The sequence below is a fragment of the Mauremys reevesii genome, linkage group 7 (genome assembly GCF_016161935.1).
Source record: "Mauremys reevesii isolate NIE-2019 linkage group 7, ASM1616193v1, whole genome shotgun sequence".
NCBI classification, from domain to species: domain Eukaryota; kingdom Metazoa; phylum Chordata; order Testudines; family Geoemydidae; genus Mauremys; species Mauremys reevesii.
In genome coordinates, this window is record NC_052629.1 from 107,469,453 (window position 1) to 107,481,674 (window position 12,222).

General features: G+C 42.7%; 1 protein-coding gene and 1 long non-coding RNA gene across 6 annotated transcripts in view; one reads left to right on the plus strand and one right to left on the minus strand.

Moving 5' to 3' along the window:
* Positions 1-11,484, plus strand: part of LOC120409577 — a 30,533-nt gene extending 19,049 nt beyond the window's left edge. For 3 of the 5 annotated variants that reach the window (XR_005601356.1, XR_005601353.1, XR_005601352.1), the window contains exons 2-4: positions 7,445-7,574; positions 8,033-8,260; positions 10,609-11,484. This is a non-coding gene — a long non-coding RNA (uncharacterized LOC120409577). Of the gene's footprint in view, positions 1-6,610; positions 6,765-7,280; positions 7,342-7,444; positions 7,575-8,032; positions 8,261-10,608 lie in introns of all 5 variants that reach the window. The other 2 variants (XR_005601354.1, XR_005601355.1) reach the window with 2 other exon arrangements.
* TRH (thyrotropin releasing hormone) lies at positions 5,115-9,408 on the minus strand. The gene is made up of 3 exons (XM_039547919.1): positions 9,226-9,408; positions 7,960-8,171; positions 5,115-6,697 (listed from the first exon to the last, which is right to left on the minus strand). Exons 2-3 carry the CDS (start codon positions 8,147-8,149, stop codon positions 6,102-6,104), a joined length of 786 nt encoding a protein of 261 aa, XP_039403853.1. The 5' UTR covers positions 8,150-8,171; positions 9,226-9,408; the 3' UTR covers positions 5,115-6,101.
* Positions 11,485-12,222: the final 738 nt, after the last annotated feature.

Consider the following 12,222-nt stretch of genomic DNA (forward strand, 5'->3'; position numbering starts at 1 on the left):
TGGGCTACTGTAGCATTGTCCCCCCACTTGTGTGATGAAGTAATAAAGAATGCAGGAATAAGACACACTGACTTGTTAGTGAGAAATGAGTGGAAGGCAGCCTCCAGCTGCTATGATAGTCCAGACAGGACAGTAAGGAGTGTGGAGGAGAGGAGCCCAGCATCCCTCTGCTAGTCCAGGGGCAATTGAATCTTTTCTTTACACATGAAGGAGCTCAGCCCCCTGTTGCTATGACGACGATGGTTATCAGCCATACTGCACCATCTGCCAGGAAAAATTAGGGCCAGGCGCCCTTGATTGACCTAACTGATGCTAGTCGGCATGGTTACCAGTCCTTTTGCACTGCCCCATGTGCCAATAGGCTGATGATGAGGACGGGTACCAGTCATATTGCACCATCAGCCACCCATAGCAGGGGGAGCAAGGATGTTGGTGTTGAGTGCTGCAGCATCGCATCTATCTGCAGCATTCAGTAAAGATAGGGTGACATGTTAAAGAGTCAAGAGAGGATTGTTTTCCCTTTCACTTCTGGGGTGGGTGGGGGTGCATAAATTGCCGAGCTATGCCCTGACCCACCGCGGACACGGTGTTTGACCCTAGAAGCATTTGGAGCTCAGCCAAGAATGCAAATGCTGGAGACTGCAGGAACTGTGGGATAGCTTGAGTCCTCCAGTCCATGAGCGTCCATTTGATTCTTTGGCTTTCCGTTACTTGTCACGCGCGGCAGTGCGCTGAGCCCTGCTATGGCGTCTTTCTGGAGATTTTAAAAAATGATTTTGAATTCGTCTTCTGTAACGGGCGCTGATAGAACAGATTTGCCTGCCCTTACAGCGATCACGTCCGCATGGTCCATGCGGGAGCTCTTTCTTTATTTTGATTTTTAACTGCATCGCCACACGTGCTGATCGGAGCTCCATGCTGGGCAAACAGGAAATATTCAAAAGTTCGCGGGGCTTTTCCTGTCTACCTGGCCACTGCATCCGAGTTCAGATTGCTGTCCAGAGCGGTCAGTGGTGTACTGTGGGATACCGCCCGGAGGCCAATACCGTCGATCAGCGGCCACACTAACCCTAATCCGATATGGTAATACTGATACTAGCGTTACTCCTCTCGTTAGGGAGGAGTACAGAAACCGGTTTAAAGAGCCATTAAAATCGATATAAGGTGCCTCCTAGTGTGGACGGTTGTGGCGTTAAATCGGTTTTACGCTCCTAAAACCGATTTAAACGCCTAGTGTAGACCAGGCTTGAGAGTAGCTGCCACCCTGCACCTCAGAGGTAGCTGCACTTCAGCAATAGGTTCAATGATGCTTGTATATGTATGGGATGAAGGTTGTTATGTAACTGAAAAAATACTATTTAGCAATTATACTGAAGTGCAGAGTTCGGATCTCACTCCAAACCACCCCCTTCCCAACAAAGTTTGTGGATTTTCAGATCCGGAGCTCTGATTCAGGCTCCTCTCTAATATTACCTCATGTTTCATCATCCAACCTGCGCACTTCACAGCTGATATCAGACATTGGGAAGAGCATTTCAAATGGGACTGTACTACTGTTACAGTTCAGGGTGAGCTGCAGCCGTGATCTCTCTCCTTCAAGTTGGAGGTGTGAATTCCAGCCTCAGGAGAGGAGACACACACACACTAGCTCTGATCAAGCTAGTGCACTAAAAACGCAGTGAAGGTGGAGTGGCAGGAGGGCTAGCCTTCCCTATACGTACCTGTCCGCCACACTAGGGAGACTAGCCCCTCATGCGGCCACAGCTACACTCTGTTTAGCACGCGCTAGCCCAGGTCTGTCTCCCTGAACTGGAATGCACACCTCCAGCTCAAAGTGTAGACTGGGGTTCACAAACTTCATTGCACTGCAACTCCCTTCTGACAACAAAAATTACTATGGGACCCCAGAAGGGGGGAGTGACGTCTGAGCCCACCCAAGCCCCGCCACCTGGGGAGGGAGTGGCTTGGGCAAAGCCAAAGCCCCACTGCCACAGGCCAGGGGGTCGTAGCCGAAGCCCGAGGGCTTCGGCCCCAGGCAGGGGGCCTGTAACCTGCGCCCTGCTCCCCAGAGCTGAAGCGCTCGGGCTTGGGCTTTGGCCATGAGCCCCAGCAAGTCTAAGCCAGCCCTGGTGACCCCATTAAAAAGGGGTCGCGACCCACTTTGGGCTCCCGACCCACTGTTTGAGAACCACTGGTGTAGACACACTCAAACTGTCTTGCCAGTGACGTGCGCTTTCCTGAGTGGAATCCCGTGACTGACCCCAGTTTTGACTAGACCACCAGGTTAAAGCACTCCCTGTTTACCAGCAGGTTCAGCTGGGTTTAGTCTCTGCTTGAGCATCCCTTTTTTCAGGAGCTGTTCCAGAGCTTTTCAGGGGCCCGGCACTGGAGCAGATGGAGTGTTGTGGAAAGAGCTGGTCAAAAAAAATGTGAAACTTTTTTCGTATTGAAAAATGCTATTTCATGGCACAGCAGGGCCTTGGACGGGATCTTCCACTTCTGTAAGTGCACTAACAGGCTATTAGCTATTCTGGGGTGTCTCGGTATCTGTTTTTCATGACAAAATTCTAAAGGTTTTGGTTTTGTGCCACCATGGAACAGAGATTTTTTTTTTGAAACCTCAACATTTGTTTGCAAAATGGAATTGTTTTCCAGCCTGCCCTAGCTGTGGCTAATGATTGAGGTGTACTGGCAGAACTGTGTGAGGGAAGATTTCCTAACATCTCATTCTGCTTACATTAAGCCTGGCTTAGTTCAACGCTAGCAGCACTTCATTACAAAGTTCATGCCAATTATAAAAAATTGCAGTCACAAAAAAGATGTGCTAAACTTGATTGAATGTAAAACATTGTCAGCTCAGATTTGGCCTAAAATTTATACACCCCCTCTTTCCCCCCCAAAAAGAAGCTTTTACAAAATCTAATGCTGACAGAAATAATTCCTTTAAAAAGGAAATCTAACGGAGGTGGTGGTTTTCTTTAAACAAATAAGCATCCCCCTGATAGTGCTGAAATCCTGAAATAAAAACCAATCGTAGAAAAAAGTGAAACTGAATTGCTGATTTTTCATTCTCGCCTCTGAGAGAAAAGTGCAAAACCAAAAAGTATCCAGAATGAAGAGTAAATTGGATTTTTAAACTCTTTACCTTTTTAATGATCTGCAATGCTCTTAGTAATAGAGGTAAAGTATTTTTCATGATGTCTGACTTTCTGACTGTGCCCTCTTATCTTCATTCGCGGTTAGCACCTTACCTTGTAGCTGTGTGTAAATAATTTTGACCAGCAGATAATTTCCCTAAGGCTCCACAGCTGCAGAACTACATCAGCCTATTTTTTTTCACCCAAACTTTGGCTTCTTGCATGTTCTTCCTTCAGCGTTCTTGGAGTAGATTCACAAGGGTCCCCATCTTGTGGGACTCTGTTGTGTTTTGTTTGCTGCTATGGAATGTTTGTCTATTCCTGAAATTATGAAAAACATTCTAGCCCCATTTCTTTATTTTGCACTTGTTAAGGCACATGTTGGTGGTCACATGTCATATCTTTAGGGTTCTCCCTGTTTTAAAAAGCCTGATTAATCGGAAATGATGCATGGAATAATGCACAAGAAAATGTCTTTAAACTAATTCCTTTCTTCCATTACAAAATGAGAAATACCTCCTTTAAAAGGCATCAGATGCACAAAGTATGCCAATGGATGTCGAAGTGTACAAGATGTACCCATCTATCTGCTTTGAGGATTTACTCGCCAGTTGTTAATTAGAAAGTCATTGCCAGTAATTGATGCCTGCCAGTCATCACAGGCATATAACAGGACAAATTATCTCCAAAGATGCAAATTGCTTGATTGACCACATTGCATGTGGGTCGCCTTGGGAACCTCTAACTTCAGTGACACTTGCTAAGATTGCTAATTATTTCTCTCCAGGGTAACACACCCATATGGCACCACCGACATGTCTAAGCAGTGAAGTTCTTCAGGGGGAAAAAAAGCTATATCATAGGAATCCTATGAAAAGGAACACTACGTTATAGGATGGAAGTTTTGTATTAAAATATTTTGATCAGATTAATCAAGTAGGATAAATCTGCTTTGAAAAAACAGATTTTTTTTAAAAGCCAAGGGCTATACTGACAATAGTGCTACTACTTCTAACATAGCAGATGACCTCAGCATCACTTGATAAATGTCTATTGATCAAGAAAATCAGTGTATCTAGAGGTAAGGCCAGGAAATATGGAGTCAGCACTTCTAGTACCAAAACTGAAATAATTCTTTGCTCTGCTGCTGATACACTGTGAAGTAGGTGAGTTGCGCAGTGTCTGATTTTAATAATAAACCTAGGGTGGTGTGCATTGCAGGCCAATTTGCATGTCACCACAAACACACATACAACTATTTGTAGGTACATGTGCAAATGACTGTTTAGATATCTAATGTGAGATGTGTGTGTTCAAATGCACAATCTGTTCATGCAGTTGCAGTAACCAGGTCAGATTCCAATCTTAGTTACACCTGTGTAACTGGTTACTAAGCGCAGAGCATTAAGTGTTGTCCAAGCATTAAAGAATGGTGAGCTACTCCATCTCTTGTCACTGGCATGAGAGGGTGTCTTTGTATAGACACATACCCATGCTGCACAGATTGACCGAAGTTTCAAGGTTCAACCTGTACACGTACCAAAGAAATAAAATTTCTTATGTTATGTAGAACCAGTCTGACTCAGACTAAAACATCCTTTTGTGTACAAGTCTCAGACTCAAATAACCAAAGTTCATTGTGCAGCTGTGTAACAAGGATGCTTGTGGGTTTATTCCAGATGCATATCTTTATTATAATACACAAGTAGAAGGTTTCAAAAGGGACTGTACTATCTTTTGTACAAATCAGCCTTCCACTTCAATAGCAAAATAGTTCTATATACAAACATGTAGTAACCACCAGGATGCAAGATAATGATTCCTAGAAAAATATTTTTCGTATTAATTTAAACTCAAGAGGACTTGATATTTTTCATGTTATTGAATTGCATTTGCACAACCATAAAGGACACCCGAAGTTACAATGGGATTGACTATTGATATTTATTAATTGTTCATGCTAAATAAACACCTTGCAGAATCTGTAGACCACATAAAGTGAAAACATTTTTTTATGGGGAGGGGGAGAAACTTAATTAGAAGAACAACAAAAATTCTCCTATGGAGAAAATGCCTGCTTGTTGCAATTTAAAATGTCGCTATCTAATAAAGAGAAGACATCGGTTTCAAATCAAATGACTGAAATGTAGATGTATTGATTAGAGGACCCTACTATGTAGTCACACACACGGCTCTTCTCAACTTGTTGAATTGTTATGACACGTTAAATGTCCTTGTTCTGTAGTTTTCTAAATGAAATATTGTTTGGTTTTGAGTCGTTTGTTTGAAGGCAAGGTTTAAAGCTAAACATCCAGTCTGTTACATACGCGCATAGTCTCTCTCTGCCCAGGAATTAATATTTATTATCAGAATAGGCTGAAGTGCATAAGCATACATGTTTCACTAATGTATTATTTAAAAGTAAAACCCTGTTAAATTTCATTTTGAAATCACTTCATATGTTGTTCTCTCCCTCTCTGTAAATTCACTTGTATTCACTTGTTGTCACTTGCATAAGAAGAGCCATGTAATTATTCTGCTTCATCATCTAGTATCCTGAACTCATATAACGGGGCCATTCTAGTCCTCAGGGGATACAATTGGTGATCCTGTAAGCCTGATCCTGTAAGATACTGAGCACCCTCAATTTCCATGTTGGTGGGAGTTGAAGGCACTCAGCACTTGGCAGCATTAAGCCTAGTGCCCCTGAGTCAGCAAAGTTAGCACATCCTTAACTTTAAATATGTGAGATGTGCCATTGACTTCAGTGGGACCATGCACATGCCTAAGTATCTGGCTGAATCAGGGCTTTAATCCTCGGGGACTTTAGCTTTATTTCTAAGGAGTTACTCATATGGCAGGTCAGCAGCAGCGGGGAGGGGGGGGGGGATGAACAGAACTTTAAGTGGCCTGGCAGATCACACTGAATCAAATGTAAATGATGGCCAATGCAATCGCCCTTTCTCACTCCTCTGCTCCTGCCTCACCTTCCCAAGCAAACCTCCTCCCAGGATGCTGCCGCTTCTCTTCTACTCTGCCGTTGTTGACATTATCTAGTAACTCGAACAAGAAGCTGCCTTTGCTACAGTTGAAGGAATCCTGGAGGTCACAGGGGGCATCATAATCTGGGCTTTCAGAATCCATGTATCTTCTTCCAGGGTGCTGGCGTTTCTCCATGTCTTGGTCGCCCAGATCCAGCTTGTCATCCCAGCTCCTCTTGCCAGGATGCTGACGCTTGTTGTAAATCAGAGACCTCTTGCCTGGGTGTTGCCTTTTGGATAGTTCATTCAGATAGGCCAGTTGGGTGCTAGGGATATCAACATACTGGTCCCACAGTGACCTCCTGCCAGGATGCTGTCTCTTCTGCAGCTCCATGTCGCTGCCAAGGTCATCGTCTTCCTCTCTTTTCCCTGGATGTTGTCTCTTCTGAGTTTCTCCATAAGACACTTCTTCCTCATCTTCCCTTTTCCCAGGGTGCTGCCTCTTCTCTAGGTCACTGGGAAATCTCTTCCCAGGGTGTTGTCTTTTGGAAAACCAGTCTGGCTGAGGAGCGCTTGGTTCTGTCCAAGGAAATGACCAGCGTTAATGAACTTTCGTGATTATCATTATTCATCTGGAAGCTGAACTGTGAGCTCCCTGGGGTATATTTATTATAGCTCTGGAGGGAGCATAGGGTTATATGCCACTCCCAGTCACACCACTGTAAACCTAGAGCAACTCTGTGGACTGGAATGGGGTTACTCTGGACGGGGTAGCCAAGTGCAGACTGACATATGATCATTTCAGCAAGGATGGTTTGAAAGAAAAAAAAAATCCAGTCTGGAAAAGAATTGGGAGGGAATCCAATGATAGGACCCAATACGCTATTCTAGAGCATTGCTCCATAGAAATTTGGGAAAGGGGGCTGCTGTAGAGTCAGGCCAGGGGCTGGAGGATGCATGCGCAGGGGCAGGGGGAGGCGCTTAGTTGCAGTGCCAGCAGAGGTGGGTACAGGGCAGGAGCTGCATGCCAGGGGAGGTGGTAGGGCTGAGTGGCAGGTAGAGGCAGGGGAGTAAAGGACATCTTGAAAGTTTGGGGACTCAGTGCAGCCAGTTCTTATGATTTTTATTGCATGTCTTGCAATATTTATACCTTTTCTTAAAGCCCCAGCTCCTGGATTCATGTGACTACCTGAGAATCTCCCCTTTCATTTAAAAAAAGAAAAGTAAGTTTCTAGGAAGGTGGGGGTGGGCTTTCTAGGGCCAGCTCCCTTCTCCCTTTGCTTCCGGCAACAGGATCTGCAGCTACCTGCACCTTTTCTTCCACAGGCTTCCGATCAGGGCCAGCTTCTGCTGCTGTGGCTGCTGGGAGCAGAGGATTTGTGAGATGTTGCCAGAGGCAGCCTGGGCACTCCATGGAAATTTGACCCCTTGCTGTCCGACAGGGGGAGTGTGAGTGGTAAGGAGCATCTGATGTCCAGGTGACAAGGAGGGAGTAGCTGAGAATATGCTTGCCTTGTTTTAACTTTAGAGCTGCCCCTGCAGGAACCTTCTCTACAGGCAAGTTCATCACAGTGATTCTATCATCCCTTCTGAAGCATCTTCTACAGGATGCCAGGCTAGGTGGAGCATTGGTCTGATCTGGTGCAGCAGTTCCCAGGCTAGTAAAGCTCCCTAGGGAAGAAAACCTCTTTTCCTGATTTCTCTGTGTCACAGCTGGCCTAACTCTTCCCCCCTTTTATTTATTATTCTCAGGAAAGAAAAATAGACCCTAGGAACTAAGCACAATGAAATTAAAGATCGCCCTCTAAGTAGCGTGCTAACAGCACCAATGTCACGTCTACCTTTATTAGTCTCTTCCTCCTCTTCTGCTTTCTTGAGGATAGACCGAAGGATGATGCTTTCTGCCCTTTGCAGGATGTCATCCAAATGGCTTCTATCTCCATTCTCGTTTGCCTCTGGAATGGGCTGCCCCAGACTGACACAGACACTGGAGAGAGTTAGGGAGAGCAGCAGCAGCCGGATGGATGTCATTGTGGGAGAGGAGTTCCTGCAGCTTTCATGGGAAAGTAAAGGACAGGGGAGAGCAATGGAACAAAACCAACAACAATTACAGCGTACCCAGTAACTCAGGAAGAAGCCTGGGTAAGTACAAAGTGCTCTGAGCTGCCGCAGAGACTGGAGTGTCTCGTGGAAATTATTTCCTGTCCCTTTTAATTTTTCTGACCTCTCTCTCACTTTGTTTTGATGTGCTCCAAAGAATTTGTAAATTCTTTGTAAGTAATGTCGAGGGCTAGTTCACTTTCTGTACAGAACAGCTATTTGGGTTTTAAATGTCATATACATTTAGCATTTTTAATATCTCTTGATCAGACTATTCTAGTCTTCCCTTTTGAAACTGTTAGCATATTGTTTTGTATTTTACACATGTACGTACACCTGCCCCAAGGACGGCTTTCATTAAATAACTCCCTCTGTTAAACTAAAGGACTGCTTTAAAATAATCCCAGGGTTTGCAGCACAGTTTTGTTCTGCCTTTAGTTAGAAATCCACCTTAAATAAGCAACTGAGTTTTCCTTCTTGTGGGTACACACACAAAATAGGGTGTGTGTGTGTGAGAGAGAGAGAATTGTGCACTCTTAGGTCAGGGTCTACTGTGTTTGGAAAGCACCTACCACTTTCTGGTCAAGTCAAAGAATATCACATTTTACAACGCACATGCATAAAAATAGTATCTACATTTGCGCTGATCTGTCTCTGGAACTTCTGAAGCACCTAGTACATTTTCTCTAAGTTCTGATCATTTATTTACCAAGCAGTGAAGTTCATTTCTGAAACCTATGTTACTATACATCCCATTTAGCTAAATAACATCCCTAGCAGACTTGTTCAATGAAAGGAATACACCCTCTCTACTAAAAGTTTTAGAAGACAATACACCAGTTTCTAAACAGAAAACAAGTGTTAACTCTCTTAATGGCAGGCTTCTATTACTCTGACAAAATCCTTGAATAGTGGCTCTAACAGTGGCATGCTGAGGAATGCTATGCTGTCCAGTACAATCTTAAGAAGAAAAGTTAAAGTAGGCAGCTTAAAAATGTATAAATTACCTGGATTGTGTTTTGTGGGTTTGGTTGATCTTTCTCCCAAGAGGATCTTCAGTTCATTCCTTCTTTAGATGTATTTGCACATCTGAGCTTCAGAGTTTTCCTTCTTTACTACAGACACTTGCAGTATCCAATAGAACGGGTGCGAAGTTCTCTTTGGATGGCTAGTGCCTCCCTACTTATATTGTGCCGCCTCTGGACCCATTATGCAAATAGCTTTGAGCTAATTTAGTTGAGGTAGCTTTTTTTTTTTTTTTCATTGATGTCAGAGATCTGAGTTTTGGACGTACTTTAAAATTGACAGTTGTTGCCAACCCCCTTGTATTAGCCCTGGACTCCAAATGCTGCTATTTTTCATCCCCTAAGGGGATTATACTGGATCTTATGCATCACAGAAAGGAGCTGCTTTATTTTTTTTCTCCCCTGCTTAAACTGAGATGCTCCTATGCCTTTATATTAAGCAAGCAGTGCAGAGTAAAGGCAAAGGGACAGGTAATTTACCATGCTAAGGAAACAAAACCATGGGGGTGGGGAAGGAGCACACAGGGCTAGATTTATACCAGCTGAGAATCTGACACAATATCCTGAGTGGCTACAAAAACTCTATTTAACTCCTAATTCCATCTTCTTTTCTTAGAGACGCTGTTCATATGCTAGAATTTATAAGGCATAGCAATGGATCTCAAAATGCTACATAAAGCACTTATGTATTTTTTATTATTATAACTGGCAATAATTCCTCTCTAAAGAATTTATCTATTTTAAAATATTTCCACATAGTACTGGTCAACATATATACCAGAGAGCCAAACTTGGAAAGTTAATGGACTGTATTAAAAATTAAGTACAAGAATATAAAGAAGTCTCAAGGAAAAATGTAAATTAGAGCATCACTAGTTGAACCTGACTTTTTTTTTTTTTTAAAGAGGTCAGACAGAAAGGTATTTGGGGAAGGGCGGGGGAGGGATATATCTTTTTCTAAGGCTTTTAGTCCTATCCCTACCACCAGCAAATAGACCCAAGAAGATTAACAATTGACTCTAAAACACACACAGCTAATTAAGTCCCAGTAGGGTGCAAAGAAAGGGCTAGCTCTTTCAAAATCCTTATTCTTGTGAGTAATCTTTACTGAGAGTAGTGGTCCTGTTCACCTCAGTGGGGTTACTCATATGAGTAAGAATTACTCAAAGGCATATTGGTTTTTAGGCTTTGACTCCAAGTTATTAATTTGAGTTTTTCAAATGAAGGGATGGAACCAAGTAAAATTAACATTCTTCTGAATTCCCATGAATTAACACATTGTCACAAACACAGAATGGGCCTTGCATATTGTTTCTCTGTACTGTTATCAAAGAGTTTAATGATAAAGTTGTTTTCTCTCTGTAGTAGTTGCTGACAGAAACCAGCCGCCAGATCTGCATGGATGCTGCTGTCCCTTTCCTGCATCTGCCACTAGCATTTAACTGTTCTCCAGGGTGCTATCCTGAAACCAGGATCAGAAGGTGTACTGGACATTATTACAATGCACCGGATTTAAGTCCATATCAGACATGTGCAGAGGTCACCTGGTCCTGATCTGGCCCTACAAAATTGTATTTGTTGCTACTCCAACTAATTTGTGAATGGAATCCATGTGGAGCATCGTCTGAGGTGTATATTTGGGATCGGGAATCCCTGGTGTGTGAGCTGGCCCTTGACTTAGTAGCACAATTGTACCAGTTCCACTGTCTTTTGGGCCTTGGATCTGGGAGAGAAAAGGCAGCATTTGGCATGTGAATCCCTAATGGAAAAATCCTATAGAACCAAATATGGATGAAGCCAATAGCTTTCTATAGAAATTACCATAATGCCCATTGAATTGAATTTAAAAGAGAACTTTTCTGTAGCTTTTTTGCAGAATTTTCTATTAAACTCTAAATGATGGATCAAAAAACCTACAGAGAGGTTATAACTATCTGTTAAATTCTCTAGGGGTAAAATCCTGGCTCCACTGAATTGGTTTCAATGGAGCCAGAATTTCATCCAAGGACTCTTCTATGAGGGATTGCAGTCACCGGTTGACTTTTGGCTTGCTATCTAAAGTTATCTTCAGGAATGAATGAGATACAACATATGCAGTCATGTCTGATCTTAGTTACAGGAGTGAAAATCTGAGCGTCAAATCCTATTTCATTGACACAAGTGTAAATCTGGAGTAACTTCACTCCATGGAGTGTCTCTGGATTTAGACTATTGTTTAAATAAATTCTTTACAAAAAACTATCTTAAAATGAGCATTTTTTTCCTTCTTATTGGGATCAAAATCCTTTTCCTTAAGGAAGCCTGAGCAGCGATAAAGATGCCTTATAAACCAAACAGATTCACAGCACTATAAAGCTGCTGTCATCTCTAATCTAAGAATCTGTCAACATTGCTTGCAGTATAACAGACAACATGACCCAAGATCTACAGGGTCAATATTGCAAAGAAATTAGATTCAAATATCATCAGGCTACTTTACTGTAACTAAGCAGTTATATTTCTGACCGTAAATAATAAAGAAATCCCATCAAAAACGGCAGAGTCTCTAGCACAGACTAAATTCATAGGGCAGGTGATTTTCAGAAAAGTGTTAGAGCTTTTCAGAAAGCTGCAGAATGCTGTGTTAGGTTTTTAAGAGCCTTCAGTTATTTCAGAGAGGTGCTTGTTGAAGAGCAATAAATATCTAATTATGTATAGCTTAGATTCAAGTTTACTCAACCACAGGCCTGATCCATAGCCCATAAAAGTCAATGGGAGTCTTTGGCCAGTATCCTATCTTCCAACTAGGTCTTTAGACTAAAGATCCTCAGCCCTTTGTAAATCTCGCCCTTTGTGTTCCTATTGTGTTGTTTCCTTCTATGTATTTGAATTATCTGATTCTTTTAAAATTCTGCCACTTTTAATGAGGGCCAGATCCTGGTCCTTGAGGTAGTTAGGTGAAAAATGTATAAGGGATGTAAATCCTCATGCTTCAGGGTA